Source organism: Chlamydotis macqueenii, chromosome 1, assembly GCF_036417535.1.
Source record: "Chlamydotis macqueenii isolate bChlMac1 chromosome 1, bChlMac1.mat, whole genome shotgun sequence".
In the NCBI taxonomy this organism is placed as follows: Eukaryota; Metazoa; Chordata; class Aves; order Otidiformes; family Otididae; genus Chlamydotis; species Chlamydotis macqueenii.
In genome coordinates, this window is record NC_141556.1 from 93,788,566 (window position 1) to 93,812,619 (window position 24,054).

Genomic DNA, 24,054 nt, shown 5'->3' on the forward strand with positions numbered 1-24,054 from the left:
GATCATGCTAATCTGTTTCACATGAAGGACTCATCCCTTTATTTTTAGATGAAATGAGTTAAGCAAATGTCTATGTTTAGAACACAGCAAAACCAACCAAGGCAGACAGATACTGGATGTACATGCATGCAACTGTAAAGCCAGAAAAAGACTTGGAAAAAGTCTGTAACTGAAGTGCTACTGAAATATCCTGTAACTCCTGCTTCACTTTTATGTCTCTATATACAGATATAGATACATATTCCATTAATGAAATTCAATCCTAAAGGGAGCTGGCAACCAAAAGTAGTACAACAGTTTTTGACATTAAACCACAGCTCTCTCTTAGACCTCCCTGTAATTTAGAAATGAGATTTAAATTGCATATGTTTTTCATAATAATAGGATCTTTTCACTTCCAGATATTTTTGCCACTGTTAATACTGACCTACAGAATTCCAGAAGATAGAAAGGTCCTATGTGTAACTGTCATATTCAAAATTACAAATGAAAATATATATTAAAAACATATATTAAAAAACCCCAGAAACAAACATCCCATTTAGCTCACCTGTTTTAGCCCATGTTTACCATATAAATTTAGATTACTTCTATTAACAGGAATCCTTTGTCCAGTTCTCCATTTATTAAACATCTACTCCCCAAAAGAAAAAAAAATTGCAATAAATAATGTCCTCCTTTATTTATCTATTCTAGAAAAAAAGATGGGGAAAAGAAAATTTTTTAAAAAATGCACTTTGTAGTGCTTTATGCATCTATGACATTAATTTTGGTCCAAAATTTAAACCCCACCAAACTTAAATCCAATTTCTGACATGCATCTTTCTTCTTTTGAGAGTGAAGGAAATTGGCAAAGTTCCACCAGCAAAAAGGCACTGAATATACATCAATGATACAAGATAAGGCTTTAAATAGCAGTAACAAAGGAACAAGCATTTTCCTTCGAAAGCAAATTTTTTTTTTTTTAGCATTATGCTATTTTCTGAAGTGCTGGCATCTGTAGGAAAGGGATTCTAACAATTTAATAATTTTGATATACTAAAATATAAAAAATAAAGGCAGTAAGTCTTTTATGACTTAGTCACATAGCCCTCACAGTGGTGCTGTTGACATACACTCTCCAAGTACAGCTCTTAATTTCATTCAGCAATCTTAAATCCAGACATCTTTGTACTGAACTGGCAAGTCTACATAAGTTAATGTCTCATAGAAAAAGGCCCACTTGCTATTGGTGGAAGCATGCTTGATAGATAAGCTAATTAAAATTGAATTTTGAAAAGTTTTACCAAGGCTATTTTTTTCTTCTTTACTCAAGACACATAAGCTTAATTAATAAAATTGAATGTGCAAGGCAAAAGCAGCACAGTATTGGTCATGACACTCCAGGTATTTCAAAAGCAATTATAAAGCACAGTAAAAGTGCAACATCTCCGGGTCCTTTTTATCCCTGCTCTCCAAATCTCAGTATGCTTTCCCTGATCAATTTGATCTCCTAATAGTCATTATAAATTAATTCAAAATCACACTGGATTTTTGTCTGGAATCATGCTTCCTGCTGGTACCAGCAGCTGACAAAAGGGGACAATCCCCTGAGACACGCCACAGCGAGGAGCAGTTAACGATGGCTTTTACTCTCTTTCTGTTATGTTAGGCCAGTCCTTCAGCCAGGACTCGCTCTTCTGCTTCAGCCCCTGCACAAGAGGGAATAAAGCAGCAGCAGCATAAAACAATTCCAATAAACATTTCATAGAGGTAGAGGAGTATTCCCCAATGTGGGCACTGAGGCACACATCTACAATATATTACTGAAGAGGCACATTCATGCAAGCTTTGGCACAAGGGGCAGACCAACAGCATAACTGCAGCAATGGCACAAAAGGCAGTGTAAGGAGGTTGCTAAACTTATTTTCCACCCTTTTCAGCAAGGCAGAATCCATCTGCTGGGAGCAGTTAATCAAAACTGTCATTCCTGATGCTCTGGTTTGAGCAGCACAATCCTGAACGACAAGACAGGCACTGCAGAGCTGCTCTGAGTTAACAACAGGAACTGTTGGAGCTCAAGCAGCAGCTTCCAAGGACACAGTTCAGAGGGTACAAGAAATATGTAAAATGTGTTAAAGCTGTGGTAAGATTAAAAAGAGGTTTTGGGTTTACAAATGAAGACTTACACAAGTTTTGGAATAATAGAAAGAGGAAGATTTGTTTGAAGACAGGTTTTCCCTGTGGAGGGTTTGAAGACAATGTACATTTCAAGAGAAGAGGTTCTTGCACAAAACTCTTGGAGATAATGGGCAAACTGTAAGCACTACGTACTGGACTGGGTTTTCTAAATAAGTTTTTTTTTCCTGATAGACACTGACTCACTGAAATACATACCTCATCATTCAGTCTCCTTTTACTAATATTTTTACCAGATACTTCATGAAGAAATAAAATCAGTGACAATTGCACTGTGACTTAACCACCCAGATGACACATAATTTCCTGAAAGTCAGTTTCTGCGAGGATTTTTAAAAAAAAAAAAAAAAAAAAAGGGAAAAAATAAAGAGAAAAAGAAGGAGGCTCCTGTGGTCTGTTTGGAGCCAGAAATACTAAGTTCAGCTTTGGCAGTAACTCCCATTAAGGCTTTCCAGAGGGCTGCATGGGATTACATCTTCAAAAGGACTTAAAAGGTTTAGGAGCATGTCTCATTGTTAAAAGTGACTTAGACTAATGAGCTTAAGCATTGCTAAATGTACTGCTTCGTGCTCGGTCTTGTCCAGTTCAGTGAGGGGTAGGGTTCTCCCACGGCTCCCGACAGATTTAGACGCAAGGCTTTGAAATACTGGAACCACATTTCTACAGCTTTCTGATGGAGGTGACTGGCCTCAACTAGGAAAAGCAGACGGGGACAGGCACCTTAGTCCTGCAGGTCAGCATAAACCGTCGACGGAGCAAGATTGTACTAACAGGCCAGGCTGTGAACTTGAGCAGCACCCCTTCTGTTGCTGATGGCACAATTATGAAGCAGAGATTAAAGGAAGCACCTTCTGTGGCTGCAAACAGATTCACCAGAGGCCATCTGTCAAAGGTCACAAGGTCCTAAGTGCCCAGGACACTTTAAAAAGGAGACATGGGTGCCCTTGTCAGTGGCACGCAGCCTCCCTGTGCCACACTCCCTTCTCTTGCTGTACTCTGACTTCTTTCTTGGTTTAGTGTGGGGGGGTTTTGTAGGTGAAGGGAAGGTAAGGCACACAGAATACTTATCAAAGGAATTAACTTAAAGTGTTTTATTCCATTTGCACTTTTGCAACAGAAAAACGATTTTTAAAAATTTGTATGCACCATGGTGTACTTGACCTAAATTCTTCAGTGCTGTTCCTACGTTTTGTGAGAGACTGGAAATAGCTCCTAAATGCGTAAAATTTCAAACATGAAACATGAAAATTGATAAGCCTATTCACAAGCTGCAGTGCTTACTTTCTGAAAATTAAGTTGACAGATTATCTGATGCTTTGTTTTCTATTCACAATAAGTCACCACAGCACAGATACGGGAGCTTGAAAGGGGAAGAAACATTTCATGTCACGTAAGAGTTTGTGAGGTTTTGTGTGGAAGGGTGGGGTAGGTAGGAGTGCAACTGTGGCCTAACAGTTATATTATGTAGATGCTTCTGCTAAATTGTTTAGCATTAAAGGAGATTTTAATTTAAGCTTTCTATTAAATCATAATTTTAAAAATCTAAATCAGTGTTTTGATGCCCTCTTGCTTTGCAGGTTAGTCTCAGATAAACCAAATAAATTGGATTTAAACAAACTCCTAAAAACAAAGTATAAAAAATGCCCTGTGTTCAACCATAAGTTGAATATCAAACTGTGATGAATATGCTGCGCTAAATTTGTTGCTTTTTCAGGATAGCTGAAAAAGGTATATAAAACCTAAGCCAAGCCATTCAGCCCACACATGTGCCCCACAAGCAGATTTTAGCACCAAGTTCTACCTGTGCAAGCTTTTTGTTGGATCAAGACCTCACTTTTTACCCATTCAAAGCTCCATTTAAGTCAAGAGAAATACTGTCTGAATTACGGGCCAAGTAAGAAATAAATATGGACCCTTACTTCTGGCCAGACATTAGTACGACATAATTTCTTTGCCATTGCAATTCTAACCCACTATGCTATCTGTTTTTTGAAGCTCATCTCACTACAAGTTTCCTAGGAAACAAATTTAGGAACACACACACATAAGAAGGCAGCCTCAGGTAGGTTGGGTTTTGGATGATGAAACAGCACTGCGCCTCAATTTGCTTACATTCCCCAAACCTGTCACTGAAACAGATTCAGAGCTCAGGGGAAAGAAAGAAAGGTCTGTGCTGCATGTTCTTCATTCACAGCACACCTTTGCCTTTGTTCAGAAAGCCAAGGAATTTTATTACTTCTGAAAGTACGTTTTCTTTTTTCTGAGCTTTAAGTGGATGGCGGCTATGACAAAACCTGTCAGGGTTGCTGCTGTGCCAGAAACCACGTAGGCAATTCCCAGGAATGGGTTACTTCCTCCACTCCATACCACGGTTGAAAGAATCACATGCTTCCTCCCCTTGAATTTGGTAACAGGGAAATCTGGTAGAAGGATGTTAAGGTTTCACTAACAAAGTTTGTGTTATTTCCAGAAGAAGAAAAAAGTAGTGGTAAATGCTCAAAAACCTTTCCAAGGCTTAAAGAGTCTGGACATTTGCATTTGCTGCAAAAATTCCTTTAACTGATCTGTGATGTCTCTGCTACTCTGGGTCCAAAAATGCAGTAACAGCTGGTGGTGGGAAATCAGTTATTTTAGATACAGTCTCTGTGTGAACATGGAAATACTTTTTTTTTTAACATTATAAATTTCAGATTCGTAATTTATGTAACTGCTACTGTGTTAATTTGCTATGAAAAGTCAGTTGAGAATAAGCTTTTTGGGTAGCTTATCACGATGATATTCCACATATTCTGACTAAGCAGAAGTGCTCACCTCTATGTTGTGTGCCCAGAATGTTACATGATTTTACCTTTCATCTCTCCATGTGGAAGCTTTCATAACAGAACTGTGCTTCAACATTTAAAATCATATCTCTCTCAGCTGAGAGAGAAGAGCCATTTACAGTCATCTTGACATAACTCCTCCTGATGATAAAACAAGTGCTTTAGTCAGCAAAGTTCACGCTGTTCAGCATGACAGTGCATTTTCACCAGCACAGAAGTTCCTGCCAGTATGCAGCCCAGATCAGCCAGAGGGGTCTGCTGACACAGGCACCCTGCACAGCTCGCAACGGCAGGGATACCTCTGGCACTTTGTGCACCCCAGTGAGGGCGTCTACACATCCAGTTAGGCCACTATTAAATATTTCAGCTAAAACAGCATCTTCAAACATCTCTTCATGTTCCCACTCTTCAGTTTTACCCTTTGTGTAAAGCTCCCATGTGCTGTCTCCAGCCAAAAGTAGCCCCCTCAGAAGTCAAATCGAAAGTCACATCCTGCCATTTGAGTAACATGTCTTAACTCTATCTTCCTGGGCTAAAGAAAATCCACTTGTAGCGTCCCATCGCCCTCAAAACTAGGTCTTTTCACTGTGATTTAGTTTGGAGGGTTTTGCTCGGTTTCTTTGCTGTTTTGCTATCCAAATCCAAATCACTTCCATCTTGTTGTAACTACCTTATAGACTTGGATAATATGAAAGGATACTATAGGAAATACGAAAAGTGTAATTCCCTGCTGGGAGGCCATCCGAAAACCACCTTATCCGTTTGACGCGACGGTAAAGATTTCTGAATGTAGCAAAGGCTGACACTCGCATCCAGACAATGAAGTCATCATTTAAATAACCATTGTTCCTTTCATTTTCCTCGTCCAACAAATATACTGGTTTCTGCCAGTATGGAGGTCTTGCTGTCCCTGATGAAAAAGAAAGAAACCAGGAAAGACAAACTGTCAGTAAAAACAGTGGTTGGTGACTAACTTCTGGGCCTACTCGCAACCAACACAGAATATGACACAGGAAAGAGACACAGGACTCTGTCCAGTATTGAAAACCTGTATCAGCTAGATACAATTTTATAATAGATATATCAGCATCTACACTCACCTTAAACATGATGAAGAGAGTTTCGCAGTACCCAGGGATTGCTACACGTTAGAAACTTCAAGCACAGGAAAAACAAAGTGACTTGCACAAATGAAAATACTGTTTGTTCTGGATTCTTGCCTCTTCAGCAAGTAACATGCTTTCTATAATGAGGAGCTTGCCTTCATTTTCATACATTAATTTATTCCTGTACAACCAGAAATGTGCATTTTTGCAGTCTAGTGGCACAGCCTATGATATTTAGAATCTATCATAGGAAAACTACTTAGATAACTAAACTCTTGCATATTGCACCCAGCACAGCACTGCCCTGATCCAGAATAGCGAGCTTTTAGTCCCACTTCAATACAGGCCAACTGTAACAAGGAAACGGCTCTAGGAAACAGCTATTTAAAGAACAAGCGATGATGGCAGCCTCACTTGTCTCACAACTGCCTAAGAATCCGCATGAAGAAGGAAAGACGTGACATGCAATTCTCCTTCATAGATGTTTTCACTCAGAAAAAATAAAGTGACTGTATCCTTGCTTTCTCTGGACACGTTAAATGTTACAAGAAACTACACAGGAGGACGCTGATGTGGGCTAACTTCAGTCTTCCAAAACCACTTTCTCCCAATTTCTGTGGTCAGTGACAAAAATTAAAAAGTGATATTTTGGCTAAATGTCTCTTCTGCTCTCAGTTACCCTCTAAAGCTACTTCTCCAGCCTGCTTTGGGAGGTATTTCTCCCAAAGACAATTTGTATCAGAATGGAAGACGCACACATGGAGCTGGGGGAGGTAGGGAAGCCATTGAAAAACAAGGAATTTCAATGGAATCATTCTTACCTGCAAATGCAGAAGAGAGATTGTATGATTTTGGATTGCGGAATTTCACATTTTTATCTGTCCACCAGCTGTTTCCAGTCTTCAGCAGTGGTACTTGAATAACAGACGAGTTAAGATTGTAAAAAAGATCAATAGTATCTGCAGGGAATACAAGAAGCAAAATGTATGAATAAAAGACAGTCATTCGAATTGCCAGCACGACTAACAAAAACTGTCACATTGAATCATCTTTCAGGTGAATAGAAAACAAAAATAATCCAGGGAAAAGTTTCATGACTATGTACAGAGCACTGTGCACTCCACAAGAAGAATTAAGGTTCCAGAGTCTTAGAACTTCAGAAGTTTTAAAGACTTAACATACTTATATCAATAATCTTGCTGAATCCCTGTTTAAAAATATGTGCAAGTTTCTCATGATCATCCACTCCTGTGTGACTAACTTATTTGCAAATCACTTTTGAAGCTCTCTAGCTAGTTACAGAAGTTACTCTCCTAGTTAGCTTCCCCTAATATTTCTTTGCCAGTTGTCCTAAACGGATTGCTTTGCTATATATAACACGTGTTTTCAGGGAACAGGGGAGAGGTGAAAGCACAATCAAGGGAATCAGTGATCCTTTGGAAAAAAAATTTGCTTTAGTATTATGCTAATTAGACCTTGTCTGCCAACTTGGACATGAACACTTCCTTCAATCAAAAACCAGTCAGCTAAAATTGTGCTTAACTGTGCCATCATGTTTTGGTGGGCAAAAAGTACTTGCTTGTATCCATTATATTTTCCTACTTAATTAGTTTAACATAAGGCAAAAACATTATAGATCTCATTAACATCTATGTAAACACCTAGGCAGCCAATGAGATGATGGGCAGGCGTAGTTAGATGATACAGATGGGGAGGGGCTGCTTTTGAGGAAACATGAAAAACACAACTGCATAAGCATTGATGAAAATATACTTTTTAAAAAATCCTGGTAGAAAACCTGTCTTCATACAGCTTCTTAAGGCTCAGACACACTCTTCTGTGTCTGTGATCATTCTGTGCCCCACTATGACCCCAGCTGTTTGTCACTGGTTTATTAACAGGAGTTGCTATTCTCTGAGCTCTGCCTGCTTGTCTGACTGCTCCCTTACCTCTTGCCTTGGGTTAAAAACCTTTCCCATGGCAGGGACGTGGCCATCTTCCGCATTTTACAAAACAAGATTAGAAAGCAATTAGACAACCAGCTAAACTGTCAAAAGTGAGTGGGAAGCACTCTCTTTCACAGCAGAGGGACAGAAATGAGCTACCAGTGGAGAGATTAAGATATGACCTCCTTTCCCCACATCACCAGCAGCTGGAACACTTCATCACTCCACACTAAGGACTGATGTAAAGGCAGATGTTGGGAGGTTTACCCTCAGCATTTTAAAATCTTACTATCCCTAGTTCTCTGCAGGAGCATTCTGTCCCGCAGCCAGGGCTCCAGAACAGTGTGGGCTCCACACTGGTAGCTCTGCTGGCCTAGGTCTGAGCCCAGTCCAGTAAATCAGACTTCCAGGGGAGCAGGTGTGCACAGGTAGATGAAAATCTAGAAGTTACTGAATGCAGCTGCCCTTCACAAGTCCTCTGGTATGGGTGGCTCAGCTGCTTGAAAACAGCTTCTGCATTGCCAAAAACTGCTGTGTGAAAAACATAAAAAAAAAAAAAAGAGATCAGAGGCAGACAAAAAGGATAGGGTAGGGCAGAAAAGTCTGTAGAATTTTTTTTTGTCTCCTTTCCTCCCAAAGAAATCCATTCTGCAATCTGCCAGTGTTCATGATTCAGAGTCCCTTGTTTCAGCGTAAATATACTCAGGCAGATTATGCTTGCTAGGTTATTATAAACAAGATCAAACCTGGGATTAAATTGAGTAAGACTATGTATGCTTCCACCATTCAAAGAACAAAATGCAACCACTTAGATGCAAAGGTCCAAACCAATGTGAAGAAAATGTCACCTCCTACTAAGCACACCACTGTGGGAAGGCAGAATCTGGGCTCTTGTCACTGTACAAGAATGTATTTTTAGCAAGGAAGTACACTAAATCTGTTCTATCATCGTTCCTTATTTCACCAGGACTGAATTCCTCGCTCCTGGTGTACATGCTCACTGAAAAGGGGCTTAGTAAATGAAAAATCTTCCTCAGTTTCAAAATGAGGGCCAAGTTATTAAATAGTAGGAAGCAGAATCCCGTATTCACCACATTATCACTACCAAACAAAATCTTTTGTGGGAGGAAAACAGAGACCTTGTAGTATCAGGACTCAGCTGGATTGAGGTAACGGAATAGTTTCAAGTGGAAATTAGTAAGGCAGATGTGGAAGATACCTACTTACCATTGAACACACTGTTGGCAATAGCACCGCATGGAGCCATGGGTGTCCCATTTCGGTAGGTGGTGAAGGGCGCACAGTAGCTCTTCTGAATCTACATTCAAGGTCAAAGAACAATCAGGCACAGAATCTGGGGATTTTGTTTTGGTTCGCTGGTGTTAATGTTCTTCTCCCATTCCTTCTTCTGAAAAGCCATTGAATAATTAAGTCTCCAGTACCTTTTGGTCACATTAGACTTAGAGATATACACACACTTAGACATTAGAGATATACCCAAATTAATGGGTTTGTAGTTGAGGAACACCTTCCATAAGGTGTAAGTAAACTTAAGGTCTTCACCAAATTCTACTGTGGAGTTGAAACTCCAACCTACAAAAACTCATTGCTATTGTAACTGCTATTGTAACATAGCTACAATTTAAAACGTTCCTGTGAAGCCTTGGCTTACCCTAGAACATCTTATTTTTCCTCCTTTTAAATTTTGACCTGGACTGCTTCAGGTGGAGAACTGCAGAGGCAGTTAGCCATGCTAGTTCTGTGTGGAGAAGTCTTGAAGTACAAGACACAGCACAAAGAACAAAAGCCCATCTCAAATTTATCACATCTCTCCTATCCTAGTTGATAAGAAACTGTAAATCTTCAGGTTTAAGAATAGAAAAGAAACATTTTCAAACAACTCTAACAAGCTCTGTATCTGACTGGCATAAAAGCCAAAAGGAGTTGCACCTGGATGCAAACAAACCAGCTGACTGGAGAGCTGGAGAGGCAGATGTATGGGGAACATGTCTTGAGAGTTACAAGAAGCATTTTATAAAACCAACAGATTATTATGGCATAATCATCATATGTACTGAGAGGATAGTGTGTGGACTGTGTGTGTATTAAGAAATACTACTTCTAAGCTAAAGAAAATATGTTTTAGACTTGTAAGTAAAAAAGACCTCAATTCAGTGATTGCATTCACCAGTTTCCTTTCTGCTGCAAGTGATGCTGTCTAACCTCCTGTTTAGACCTCTAAGTCGCATACTTCAGAATGCTACGTGGTCATCTGTTTCACCATAAACCTTTTCCTGCTCCTTGTCTGCTTCCAAAGCCAGATGGCAAAGTGAAAGACTTAGAATAACTTAATTCCCTAACCCTGTAATAAAAGCACAGCTTAAAACATTTCTGGCTAAGACGACTGAAAACACTAGAAGGAAAAGCTTTCTCTAAATTTATTTTAAAAAGACAACGTATTTTTAATCAGCATCCCTACAAGGTACAGGTTTGAGAATTGCAGCACTGGACTGACATATTTTATTTATCCCCTCAATCTTCCTCTCTTATTAACTTATTAGACATAATGGCCCTAACAATCATAAAAGCAGAGACCAAATGTTGAAAATCTGTACCTTCTTATTATTCCCTAGATCCATTTTAACACAGTTACAGTTACGCCTAGTTAGCTCTCCATATGGTCCAAGATGGACCTGATGGAAATACTGATGATCTCATAATGTAAATTAGAAAACTTACATTTACATTTCGTCCCAATAGCTGTGCATCACTCCTTGATATCACATATCGACGGTGGTTTTGATAGAAGTTTTGCAGGCCATAGTACATAAAAACATCACCCTAGAATTCAAGGATAAATCCCTTTAATAAGATGAGTTCATGTAGACAAAGAGAAATCCCATTATTTGCTAAAAAAGAGAGGGGAAGAGAGTAATCAATTAATATTTAAGTGTTGGTAACTACACTCTAAGCAATTACTTCAGTGGACACTGGCTAGAATCTAGACTTTACCCCAACCGAAAGATTTAGCATTTTGGCACAAAATTAAACATACATTAAATCACCAAAAGAAACCTAAAATAAAAATGCCTGATTATTATTTTACCCAATATGGCATAGATGGCCGTGAACCTGCAATTACTATGAATAATTTCATGGAGACAGACACTCATTATCCTTAAAAGCAGATGGACAAAAAACTTCAAGAAGTACCCATTAGCTCTTAATTCCTTCAATTTTTTTTTTTTTTTTTTTTTTTAGTAAGGCTGCCTCATCAATTATTTGAACTCCTTGGAAAGTTTCATCCTGTAATTAAAAGAGAATGTTAGGCAGGCAATACAAGCAAGCTAGGCTTGCAAATACAAGCAAGAAAGAGGATTATTAAACTACAAAATAACATTACTCAGAAGTTAAATAAACTTCTCATCTCAAACATCACTGCAATCTGAAGAATTAGAGAGTATTATGTAACAGCCTCTTCAATACTGAATATTCTAAAGTGACTTTATAATTTAAATTGCACTGTAATTTTAAGGGACCATTTATACAGTACTAAGCATAAGATCTCTTTGGCGGAACATGAAGCATTTTAACAGTCTCAGCAACATGATCCAGTAGTTTACGACAGGAAATGAAGGATATTTTTCCCAAATAAAACTGCAGAATGACATTGCTAGACTTGAATTATTTTAAGGACTTCGGGGATAACCCTTGTAAAAAAGACTACAGGGGTTTACTTATGACAAATGGTCAGAGCTGGAGATTTCCTTCTCATTTGAGATTCTTAGCAGTGCAGTAACAACTAACCCCAGCCAAGAGCAAGGGTTTGCTACTGACTCAAAGATAGACAGACAAGGAAAAGTCACTTCCACAGCCCAATACAATTTTCTTCATCCTCATCTTCTCCGTGGACACGTCCCAACCACGGATGGAGGTAGCCTGATCTGGGATTATTTTTAACATGTACCAAAATTAATTGCAAAGCCAAAAATGTAAAATTTCGAGTATTTCATGTTTTTTAATAGTATGAAGAAAATTTAGTTCGGAGCTCTACAGAGCAGAATTCGTGTCTTTTATCATACAGGAATAGAAGTAACAGGAAGTTCTAAGAACTTGAGTTGGTTTCTTGCGTCCACTTACCAATATATTTTCCTTTAGTGTGAAATTAACAGAACAGTGGCATTCCTTATTCCAATTAGAGGAATTTTCACGGAGCTTTGAACAATCTGAACATTTATCTGAATAATCAATCTGTCAGAGAAGTGAACAAGCAGAGATACTGTAATAAAGGACATGCACACACAAGAAGTGTAGTGTTTTAACTCCAAGACTTCTCAGAGCAGTTCTCTTCTAAGCGACTCTAGACTGCCAAAAACATTGTTAAAAATCGACAGAGAATCAAGACTTGGCCTCAATGAACATTCACAAATTTTACCCCTCGTTTAAAGCTGTTTTAGAGCCTTTTGATGACTGTTGCAGAACCTCCACATCTGCTCCTTAGCAAAGGAGTGCTGAGTGAAGAACACTTCTGCAGCTTGCTCTGGCTGTAATGCTTGACAAATCCCCACATGCATGACAGCCCATCACTCCTGAGCAGCCTGGATGTAGTGCTGAGCATTGGCTCCAACCAGGAGTTTATTAACATCACCACAGGTCTAACCAATCTTGCCCCCAGGAGGCATTTAAACATCAGGGCACCCTGCATTTTAAGCTTTTGGCCCAGCAAAAATGTATGTTCTTCTAGTACCAAACACTATCAAAGGGATTAGTTTATTCCACTTCAAAAACTCAAGAAATAATGACAACATTTCAGATATTACCAGCCAGCAGTAGTAATTACCACCCATATTTCAGATGTTACCACCCAGTGCTCAATTTTTATCAGTGACCAGCTAACTCTGAGGATTTTCACAGGAATACTGACTGCTGGTCACGTGTCCAAGGCATGAAGCCACTACTATAATCTTTATCCAGAAGCAAAAATTCAAAGCCTTTTCCCTCCAAACAGAGCTCAGTTCCCTCTTAATAGAATATCTAAGAACGTCACCTTCAAACAAACCTGGATTTCTCTGACACTGTTTGCTGACAGTACGAGGCAGACTCCCACAGAAAGGCAGAACGCTCCTGTGAGAAAGAAGCTGGAGAGCACAGTCGCAATGGTCATCTGGGGCTTCCAGGCTGGTAGCTTCTGTTGTTTGAATGCACTGTTATCCGGACATCTGGAAGGATGCGCCTCTCCTCCTTGCGGAAGAAAACTTGTCCTGTTTTTCATTTTCTTTTTGTTGAGTGGAAGGAATAATATATATTTTTGTGCTGGAGAGTGTTTAAGCTTAGATATTGTCCTTACTGTTGGGAGACTGTATTGTTTGTTCAAGCATACATTATGGCCAGGAATTACTTATTAACTAGATCTCTCTCTTCCTCATTTTCTACATTTGTGCCTGGATTCCCAAGATCAGCTTGTACCAATCAAATGGTTGTGTACTTTGGTCAGGGTGTCCAGCTCACGCCTCCTGGGAAAGCTTAAATATATGCTTTTTCCTGACCCACAATTCAGTAGGATTTGTTATGTCTTTACTCATTTGCAGCGATACTGCCTGGTATACTGGAATTTCTGTGTAATCTCAGATGCATTATTTCTTCTCCCTTCACTTCCATAGCTGCCCGGCTAACAGGCATGGCATACAATGGAAGGAGCTTTACTCCAATTGCACTGGATGCCACTGGAGAGGACTGCAGGTGCTGAGACAGCACTGGAGAGAAAACATTGCTTTGGAAGACCAAATCAATTTTCTTAACCTACTGCATTCATTGTTATTGATTCAGATGAAATTTAAAGTTGTAAAAAGGTTATGTGCTCTTTATCACAAAAGGGCAACTCATTCTCAAAATATAGGATTTGGACCAATGGCTTTCCAAGATGCTGATGATTTGCTCACCTCTATTCCATCTTGTCCCCTGAAAAATATGCATCAATTTCCTACTATCCGCAATGACAGAAGAATCACCCAGAGATCATTGCCTTTTATTTTAAATGGACAAACAGAAGAATATTTTTGCACGATTCAATAGTTTAATCAAAATAAAGTCTCAAAATACAGATAATTTATAATGTAATAGCAAAAAAATTAGCATTTTGGGGTGAAAAATACCCTTTTGACAAATTACTGAAATTCATACAACATTTTCAAAGATCCTCTAAGGCAAGAACTAGATTCTCATGAGAGAAGTAAAGGTCTCCTTTTGGGACAGCAGAGGGAGATAAGAGAGAACTGAATTGTACAGACTTTCACACCCAGGTTTGCTCATCTTTAACATCCTAAAAGTGACATAGTAGTGAACGAGCTGGTGAACGCAATGTACCTCTAATTTCAATATCACACTGCTCTTGCAATAAAAGTCATACTAAAACTACAAACAAAAGTTCTGTTTTATTATTAAAAGGAAACTCAGAAAAAGTTCCAATGTGCATTCTTTCTGTATTGACAGACCTCTGAAGAGTGAAAATTCTTAATTCCATCATCCATGAATCACTTGCCAATTGCATACAGGAGAATAGTGAAATGCAGCTGCAAACGGCTTCCTTGTTGGTAAAACTATTAAAAGAGTCCCAGCTTCACAGATCCTTCTCTGCATAGCTTTATAATACACATCTCCAGTAGGTCAATTGTTTCCTTCTTTATCTGAAGAAAACAAAAATCAAAGAAAACATCAAAAATTACTGTCAACGCTTTGGCCAAATACCATTATTTATTTACTCAGGCATCTCGCTATAGGACTAGAAATTAAAGAAGGTCCTGAGGTCCTCAGGTCCCACACAAGGTCCTGAGCTCTACAACATTTCCACTTTGTAAAATATCTAACATTTGCTCTGCAATCCTGAAGTACAACTACAGCTTGTGCAGTCCCATCTAACGCAGCTAGAGCTAAGTTGTCATCAGTATGGAACTGATGAAGCATGCCACAGCATGAGATCCACCCTCGGCTGCAAAATCCTTCCAGGACTTTCCAGAGTATCAACGAGCATAAAGCAGTCCAAGGGCAGTACGGCACTGCAACAGCCACGATGTTGTCTGTGTCTGAGACACCCGAAAGCGAGCATAAAGGTCGAGTCTACCTGTGCTGCATGCAAAGTACTTTGGTTTACAACACGGATATGGCTGGAGTTTATTGCTTATCTAAAGATAAAAGACAAATGCACTTGAGAGTAAATATTGACTCTATACTTCAGGAAGAACACAAGATTCTCTGTCATCATGGTGAGTCCAGAGTTTCCTTATAGCTAGCTCTTCCCACTTACAAATAACTTATTCACGAGTTTTCTCTCAGGATAATATCCTTCTGTGCCTCCACTTGTGTGGATTTATTCCATCACAGGAATAAATAATGTTAGAAAGTCTGACCAGTCTCTGTTCCATGTTGGATATGCTACATGAAGGTGAAAATAGTTCTCTTTCTATCGCAAGTCCATTTCTTGCAAACCTTTCTACTTTCATAAAACCTGAAACTTAAACTTTCTGTATTTTCAAACTTACTGAAGGCTCAATGTTTGTATTCTTTGCAGACCATACAATACTATTTTTATTGAAAAAACTCTACCTGAACCCTACAAAAAAGTAATTTGAGGAGTTAATACAGCTCCGTATTGCCATCAGCCTCTATACACAAAGATTTCAAAGTGGGAAGCCTGTCCTTTGGCCAGATCACAAAGTATAACATCAATTTTTATTTAAACCTTAATGCATCAGTATAAATGAAGCACAGCAAGCCAGAGTCTGATAAACTCATTTACCCCACCACTGGTTTCCTTGTAAGCTTCCTTTTTATTTCCTTCCCTCCACTGTTTGGGATGCATGGAGTGAGACACAGAAACAGAAAAAAAACCCAGCAGCATTAACTAATGAGATGTTGAGGCATCTGAAAGAGCATTGGATCAGGGTGCCATCCATTATGTGGACGTGACGGGATACAGGACTGCCATATGGGAGGATTCATGTGTTTTTAAATTTATATATTTATCAGAATATACCACTGTGTACGTAATTCTCCACTGAATATGAGCTGAGTACAAAAACATCAAGTAGTTTACACCTTTAAAATGAAGCTACAGATTTTCCATGAATGGATAAAAAGTAAATTAAAACTATTATAATTTTTTAATAATTCCTCTCTTCTTTGAGCAAACTTATTCTTAATCTTGGGATATATTTCACAATTTTTATACAAGCAGAGGACTAAAAGCCTCTGCTCATTAAGACTGTATTCCACATTGCAAGCCTGCAAGTTGCCAGAAAATCCTATTGATTTCTACTCTGCTAAGATGCCTTATTTCAAAAACATTATTTGAGTATCTTTTATTACTGACATTCTTATAACGTTCAGGAATCTGCCTGATGTCTGCAACAGGACAAATAGCTGCAAGATGCTCCACTTACATAGCTCAAGATGTCAAAAACCTTTCTGTATGTTGTGTTGCCCGAGTCAAGGGCACGTTAGAAGACTTTTCTGTAATCGCATATTCACTATTCTGTAATCACACATAAGTATCTATTCGTTATGCTAACAGTACATATGAAGGTGTAACACACTTACTTGGTTTTAACTCGAACTAAACCTTAACATTTTGATGTTAAGATAGCCTTAAGATTTTCCCTTAATAAAATACAGCTGGACTCACAACTTTTTGCCTATATTCCCAGACAGACAGGTAGAAATGATATGATACTACCTACAGGGAGCTGAAAGGGGTAGTTCAGGTTTGCAATAGCCCAAAATCAAATACTAGCCACATAATTTTCAGGTTTTTTTTTGAAGTGGATAACCTATAGTTTACTGTACGTATATTTACTTCAGCTGACTCAAAAAATCCATCCCACTGCAACCAGCACCTTTTGTACTAAGATCTTGTGCTAATATAGCTGTGAATTAATGTTCTCCATTCTTTAAACAAAATTACAGGTAAGTGCAAGCACTATACAGAAAAGCCTTATGTATTTACCACAAGAGGGAGCCTCCTTGCCTCAAAAAGCAGAGCTGGTTTCTTTGTTACTTCATTTCTGCAATGTATTTTTTTATGGGGTGCTTTACCCAAAACTATTGGAAAAGTGTATCTTTCTCTATGTGGGACTGTAAAATGCAGCACATTCAAATACATAGACAAATACAGAGAAGGATTAATGACTGCTAATTCATTTTACTTGTGAAACAGCTTAATGTCTATATGCAAAAAAGTCCCTTTTCCCTGGAGATTCTGTGTATTGACCTGCTCTAAACACTGTGCAGGAAACTGGGAGCTTTCTAACAACAACTGGTGGAGGAATTTGCCTCTTTCTGCCATGTAAATACCAGCTGATGCCCCACAGCATGTGGTAAACATGTCTTGTCACAGCAATAAATATGAAAGTTGGGTTACAGAACTGAAAAGAATGAGGAATGATCTTAAAAGGAGTATACAAATGACAGATGGCTCTGCATAGCTTGCACCCTACCTCTTGCCAAAAAAAAAAGAAAGAAAAAAAGAAAAAAAGAAAAAAAAAAAAAAGAGCAATCTGTAGATTTACTCACAAGAAGTTACCTTGCTCTCAGATGGAGACAAATAAATGCTTCTCCAAAATTTTATTTAGTTTTTGAGGAAACTTTTGCACAAAGTCATCTTACTGAGAGAACCTCCCAGGACAGGCAGAAAAACCATCTCGCATAAACAGGAAAAATTCATAGCACAGCCGTAAAAGTCACAGCCGCGACTTGCAATAAAAAAGGAAAAAAATCTTCATAAGATAATTTCGAGACCTGAGAGTACAGACTTACTAGTCAAATGTTGACTTCTTTGTGTTTCTAAACCACTGAAGTCAGCTTTACAGAAAGAAAACGCTACTGACCAAGATCTGGGCACAGGAATCCAAAGTAATGAATACACAGAACATAATATACACAGGTGCTTATACAATACCTCAGGGATATCCATCATTCTCCTTAGCTTCTGATCTCTCCAGTTCCAATCCAGAATCATATATTTTGTGGAGTTCAAGCACAGACCATCTAAAAAGGCAACATAAATTTTACTACCAAGATAATATGACGTGCTTATCAAAATTTTTTTTTGCTTTTACATCTTTTGCTGTCTGTTTCCAAGGAAACTAATCTTTGATCACTTAAGTACTACATTTGCTGGTTGTAAAACTAATGCACTGACACTGCAAACTCCCTTAACCACATAATCTCATGCCTTTTTGGAAGACAAACACAAAAGCAGAACAACTACTGTTGCCAGGCTTGTCAAGAGCTATCATCCTGACAGAATATAATTCCTCAAGCTTCCTCTTGATGAAACCACAGGAGCTGAATTTCCACAGCTGATGAGGAGCTGGTAAGTTACAAGGACGCTGGCCTGAAAACTCCTGTTAATGGGAACTGACAATGTTTAGCAATTTACAGGACTGGGTGCTATGTGAATGTGAGTCAGGTCAGTGGTGCTGCTGAAGAATTCCTTTAACCTCTAAATAAATGGTGGTGAAAGAAAAAAAAGGTATTTTCTGAACTGGCCCTCCAGCTGTTCCCTTATTTTTCCCTGGTCTTACATGATGCCCACAGTTTTTCGAACCAGTTTGGACTCCTCTCTATTCACTAGTGACCTGGCACTGCAACACTAAGGTGTCAAAATAGGACTAGACCTTAGGATAAGATGATACACCTTGTCCCTGCCATAAGCTGCCTCCACCTAACATGGCAATGTGCTGAAGTGCTGAGCAGTAACAATTTAACGTTGGTGGAGGGCACAAGAAGCAACAAAATTATGCTGCTCCTGTGCCTTTTTGGAAGGAATGGTAGGGTCCCAATCCACAGCCAGTGGCTGACCAAGAAACCACAGTCAGAGCAAGGCAACGTTTAGAAAAAGGAATGGAAAGAATCACCTTATCATCTTCTCATTTTACTGTTTGTTTTTCTTTGTGTACATAATGTCTTACTGAGTAAGTAAAACGACCCAAAATTTGGGGAGAGAAAAGAAGATGTATACAGAATAATTAATTTCATTACAGGCAAATCAGAAATAAAATCAAATCAGCAAGCAAATCTTTTGTCCACTGCTCACAAAAGTTTACACTGAGCTCAGAGTAACACATGATACCACGACTTCTGCCATTATTTCCTTTTGATTTACTTGCAGTGTTTAGTTTCCTGGAACTTTGTGTCTTACACCATGGTTTTGCAATCACTTTCAAGTCAGCATAAATCTGTATTCCTGCCAAAAGAGGAAGCCCCCCATCTCTGCCTGCTCATTACCTGATTTTGTGTGCACACTGGTTTTATTTTAATTGTGATCAGACCTAACTGGGATCAGTTCAACGAGTTGCCAGACAGACTCTTGGGCTAGCACAAGAAGCAGGAAGGGGGAACAAGTGGGCACTGACTGGGGGTGGGGATAAGTATTACTCTGCCTTTCTCTGGTAATGCTGATTTATGCCAGCTTAAAATGATCATAAAATCAACTACTAGAATCTTGACCTCATTTTGATTGACATAGTAGAAGTGTAGAAACAGAACTGTACAGTTTAGTACCTAAATCCACAGATTCATGTCAATCTAAGCACTTCAAAACCAACTGAAGTCTCACTTCTCATGAGATCAAGTATAAGATACTTCTGGAGAAAATCCTCCTTGTTCTCCCACCTTGCTCCACTAGTGCTTTTACTCTCCCAGGAGTTCCAACCCCGATGTGGAACACGCCTTTCTCCAACATATTCATCTGTTCTTTTATCTAATTTGAAGAGAGAAGGACAAACCACAGTAAAACCACAATTGTTTTAAGATTTCTTCTCAAAGAGCTGGAAATAAATTCAAGATCTCATAATACATCTTTCTAGAATACCATCAGGTAACAAATGCTATTCATCTTTCAAACTGTCAAACTGATATATCTGGGAGAAAGTTTAAGAAATGTAACAGCCAGCTGGGCATCACACTTTCTCTAGAAGTTCGTTCATTTTCGACTCTGAAAATCTGCTATTGCACCAACTATTTTTGGAGGTGAGAACAGTATGCTTCCTTCAGCATTTAAACAAATTCTCTGGAAATATCTGGAAAACTGACGAAGTTGAATTAGCTCTAAACTCCTACAAGAGGAAGGCACTGGAAGAAGGTGAAATAAAAAAGGGGGCATTTGCATGTTTGACAGTATTTATATCAAAGGCCAAATATCCACTCATTATTTCCAACATCCCCATTATTTGTGCTCTCCAGCAGATACGGATATTGGGTATCCAGGCATCCAACTGGCAGAACGCAAATATAGGAGCTGGTACAGTTTGCTTCTACAAATTTATGTGTGTGAACTTTCTGTTTAAACAGGCAAAAGGCATTTGAATGAGCACCTCACAGGAATGGGGAACATCTTTAAAACATTGCATATGCATAAGCATATACATTCTGCATAGGATTGCACCAGAGCTACTGGAGATAGCTTTGGCTAGCTTCCTCAGACTGCAACAATGCGTTACCAAAGGAGGCATTACATAAAGGAAGGAACATTATATGAACACTACATGAAAGGTATTACTGCTAAATGCTTTAAAAAGAAAATGGTACAACATTAGTTAGTTGTTCTGTCAAAATTCCCTTGCAGCTCTCTTACCTTTATATGCTTTGCAAACAACTTGAGAACTCTGCAGTCTCCTTTAAATGCTGTCATTGACCTAGCAATAAAAAAAATTGAAAAAGGAAATGCAAGCATCAGGGCTGGGATTAAGACCACACAGGAGGAAAGCAAAACTAGCTGGCATTTCTCAATATGCCTGAGACACACAGTCCCCCAGTGACCCCTGCCTGTACTTTGAACACTATGTACATTCTTGTTCACTACTTGACCAACAGTGATCGTCAACTGGACAAGCACAATAGGAGATATCGGTAGGGGGCAATATTGTTTAGATAGCTTTTCTGATAATATTTAATAATTATGGCCTGTGCTTTCACAGCTAACTTAGTTCAAAACTGACTAATGACCAAATTCTAATTAAAAAAAACCAAACCTCAGTTACTGAGATACAGGCATGAATGAACATGCACGTGTGTGCAGAAAAGGAAAGATCTGTGTATGTACCAATCTACATTCTGCAGAGTCTTCCTGCAGCGTGGCTGTTGGGAAAACCTAGGCTGCCACAGATGTTACTGCAGAAATTGCCCAAATTCCAGTTAATCAAAACTCATTAGTCAGAAAATCTGACTTGTTCTTCTGACACTTTATTTTGGCCCACAGTTCTAACTCTGTTCTGTACTAATCAAGCAGGAGACAACATATTCAGTATTTGCTGAATGTCATTTAAGACAGCTTTCTCTGCATGTTTTTTTTTTTTGTTTTTTTTTTTTTGTTTTTGCAGTGCACTAGATTTTCAATTTTCTCTTATGCAAAGCTAAAGTTTTATATACAAGTATACATATAAACCACCTAAGTCTCAGATGTTAATATCTGCATGCAGGGGCTAAGCACTACTGGCACATGTGCCATATTTATGCTTCTATCTGTGGCATGGAGTCAAACTTCCCAACTCTCCATCTCATGTTGTACTGACATAAAATCACAGGAAAAGCGGTCAAGACATAAAAGACAACCATGAAATTTGTGAGGTATACATTAATCCATCAAAGTAATCAAGACTTCTGGAAGGAGAAGGAGGAGGATAGAGAAGGGAAAAAAAAAAGACAGGGAACACTGAAAATCATCCTCTCTGCACAGCAGTTTTGCCAGCCTGAGCCAGCTGGGAACACAGACCTGGAGGCACTCAGGCCAGATGCACACGTTGGCACTGGAGGCCCTGGAATGCCATGTCCTCATTGCCTTGGGTGCAAAGTCATGATTTCTAGATGTAGATCATGATGCTTTATGGGTTTCCTCTGTTCCCAAGTAGAACACGTTGCATGTTTCCCCAAAATTGGTTACACTTTTTTTTTTTTTGGTTTTTAACAAAAATAGCACTTCCATGCAACTGAAGTACTATATGTTACTTCAGTCTAAAACCAAACACCACATTCTCACAGTTTAAAGAAGCAAGGGATATTGCATCAGTTTGAGTCAGTGAATTTGTTGGCTAGCAGAGGACAGTGTCCCAGTTTTGCCTTTATGTCTGTGGTTCCAAGACAAAACCTCTGACTGACTGCCAACCTCAACATAACATTTGCTATCGACATACTTGATGAGTTCCAAGGAACGAAGGGCAGAACTGCAGATAACTAGCATCACCACCGACTTCTTCTCCTTGTGGTTTTTACGGAGTTTTGCCCACTTAGGACAGACTGCAATGAAAAAGCTCATGTACACACACAGAGAAAGTACTACATGCCATAATTTTAAATTACAAGAGTACATGATGAATGGTAGCCAGCAGCAAGAACACACATGCTGACTCCTGGATCTCTGGCAAAACTTTTACATTTAGTCATGGCTGAGAAATTGGAAAATAAAATGCTCAAAATAAACAAAATACAGAAATACTGCATAACTGAACAACTTAGATAAGCATTAAAACCCAACAATTTGTAAGGTGACAAGCCCATTGTCTTAGTTGGATGAGACTCTGAGCAACCTGATCTGGTTGAAGATGTCCCTGCTCCTTGCAGGAGGGTTGGACTAGATGACCTTTGAAGGTCCCTTCCAACCCGAACCATTCTATGATTCTATTTGCCACAAACTGTAATTTGTACCAGAGTCAATAAATAGAAAAGATACATTTACCAGATCAGAAGTTCTACATAAACATATATGAGAATAAAAATTGTCTTGGTTCATGTCAGCAGATAGTTGCAGGATTTTTACTGTAAGATAACACATACAATCTACTTATGACGCCACAATAAATTACCGACAAATAATCCCTAGCAATTAAAAGAAATCCTAAAACATTTTGATACAAAAAAGTGATGAGTAAAAAAGAGTCATAAAAATGAGACCTGTCATGAAAAAAAAGAAAAACCCTTAAAGTTATTAATATCTCATAATTAAAAATATTTGGAGGAACAGATAAAAACTGCAATAATATTGCATTAACAATGGTTTTCATCCAGCTTTCATCTCATCCAACACTTGGACTTACTTTCCTTCAGGTATGAAGAAAAACTGTGGGTGAGATCATTGGCTGGCAAAAAACAGGAATCTGAAAACGTAAAAGGAAGAAGTGTTTTTATTGATGTATTTTTAACAGGAAAAAAAACATGTATGTTTGCAGCATAACCACTAGTTGTATTGATAAAATAACAACTGTGTTAAAATCCATCATCAATAAATTACCATTTGTGAAACAAAGATTAACATACACCTCATGTACATGAAGTTTTATATCGCATAAACCAATGAAGGTAACATCTCTCAACTTAATTGCAACTCCTTTCTTTTCTCCCACCATGAAAAATCCTGAATACAGGGCTGCACAAGTGTGATCACATACTTAAAAAAAAAGTTTTCATATGTCTTTGCCACAATCAATCAATGGTCTTAGTCAAAAGCCTTACAGTCAATGTGCTAGACTGTTCCTCCAATCTACCTATGATGGAATATATTTGTAGATCACCCAAACAATTCACACTGTGTAAATGCAAGAATTTACCAATAATGGTCACTTAAAAGTCTTAAAAGCACTCTGTGGCAGAGATGCCATTTAACTTTAAGCTTCATAGAGAGGCCATGAAGAAAGACAAGGTCCTAACAAGTTCTCTGGAAGGTCTTTCCTTTCTCCAGTGTCTATATAGAAAGTCTAAGTTCTTAAAATGATTATTAAAATTAGACAGCCTGAAAACTTGCCATTGTTGTTAAGGATATTTTGCCTGATGGAACAATACGCTCCCGCTGAGCATTAACAACTCTGTCTTCAGGGACCCAAATATGTCGTCATTCTGCATGAAGCACAGCAAATCAGGGTGCCTGTCTATGGAATGAGATGTTTGCTGATATTTTTAGTTAAACTAAGGACATTTCCCTATAGGTATTATTCATGCTCACATGTGTCCTGGTTTCGG

The 24,054-nt window shown here is 38.6% G+C and overlaps 2 protein-coding genes across 4 annotated transcripts in view; both read right to left on the minus strand.

Moving 5' to 3' along the window:
* Positions 1 to 4,287: 4,287 nt before the first annotated feature.
* On the minus strand, positions 4,288 to 13,324 carry LOC104476850 (cell cycle control protein 50C). Its single transcript, XM_010116778.2, has 7 exons — positions 13,112 to 13,324; positions 12,193 to 12,303; positions 10,792 to 10,893; positions 9,280 to 9,370; positions 6,928 to 7,065; positions 5,701 to 5,910; positions 4,288 to 4,598 (listed from the first exon to the last, which is right to left on the minus strand). Exons 1-7 carry the CDS (start codon positions 13,322 to 13,324, stop codon positions 4,411 to 4,413), a joined length of 1,053 nt encoding a protein of 350 aa, XP_010115080.1. The 3' UTR covers positions 4,288 to 4,410.
* Positions 13,325 to 14,466: 1,142 nt separating this feature from the next.
* The window catches only part of CMSS1 (cms1 ribosomal small subunit homolog), a 250,671-nt gene continuing 241,083 nt past the window's right edge, over positions 14,467 to 24,054 (minus strand). For 2 of the 3 annotated variants that reach the window (XM_086761827.1, XM_010116779.2), the window contains exons 5-10: positions 23,136 to 23,195; positions 22,236 to 22,338; positions 20,681 to 20,741; positions 19,720 to 19,807; positions 18,002 to 18,090; positions 14,467 to 14,735 (exon numbers count right to left, since the gene is read on the minus strand). In XM_086761827.1, coding sequence (XP_086617953.1) covers positions 14,652 to 14,735; positions 18,002 to 18,090; positions 19,720 to 19,807; positions 20,681 to 20,741; positions 22,236 to 22,338; positions 23,136 to 23,195 — 485 coding nt within the window. In that variant the 3' untranslated portion in view covers positions 14,467 to 14,651. The remainder of the gene's footprint in view (positions 14,736 to 18,001; positions 18,091 to 19,719; positions 19,808 to 20,680; positions 20,742 to 22,235; positions 22,339 to 23,135; positions 23,196 to 24,054) is intronic. The other variant, XM_086761838.1, reaches the window with a different exon arrangement.

Bases quoted from the DNA above. Each gene is read 5' to 3' on its own strand.
- LOC104476850 (XM_010116778.2), bottom strand. From the start codon at position 13,324: ATGAAAAACAGGACAAGTTTTCTTCCGCAAGGAGGAGAGGCGCATCCT. The intron at 5,911-6,927 runs GTAAGAATGATT...CTTTTTCATCAG, and splicing joins TCTCTCTTCTGCATTTGCAG to GGACAGCAAGACCTCCATAC. The intron at 4,599-5,700 runs GTATCCTTTCAT...TCCTTCTACCAG, and splicing joins CACTTTTCGTATTTCCTATA to ATTTCCCTGTTACCAAATTC.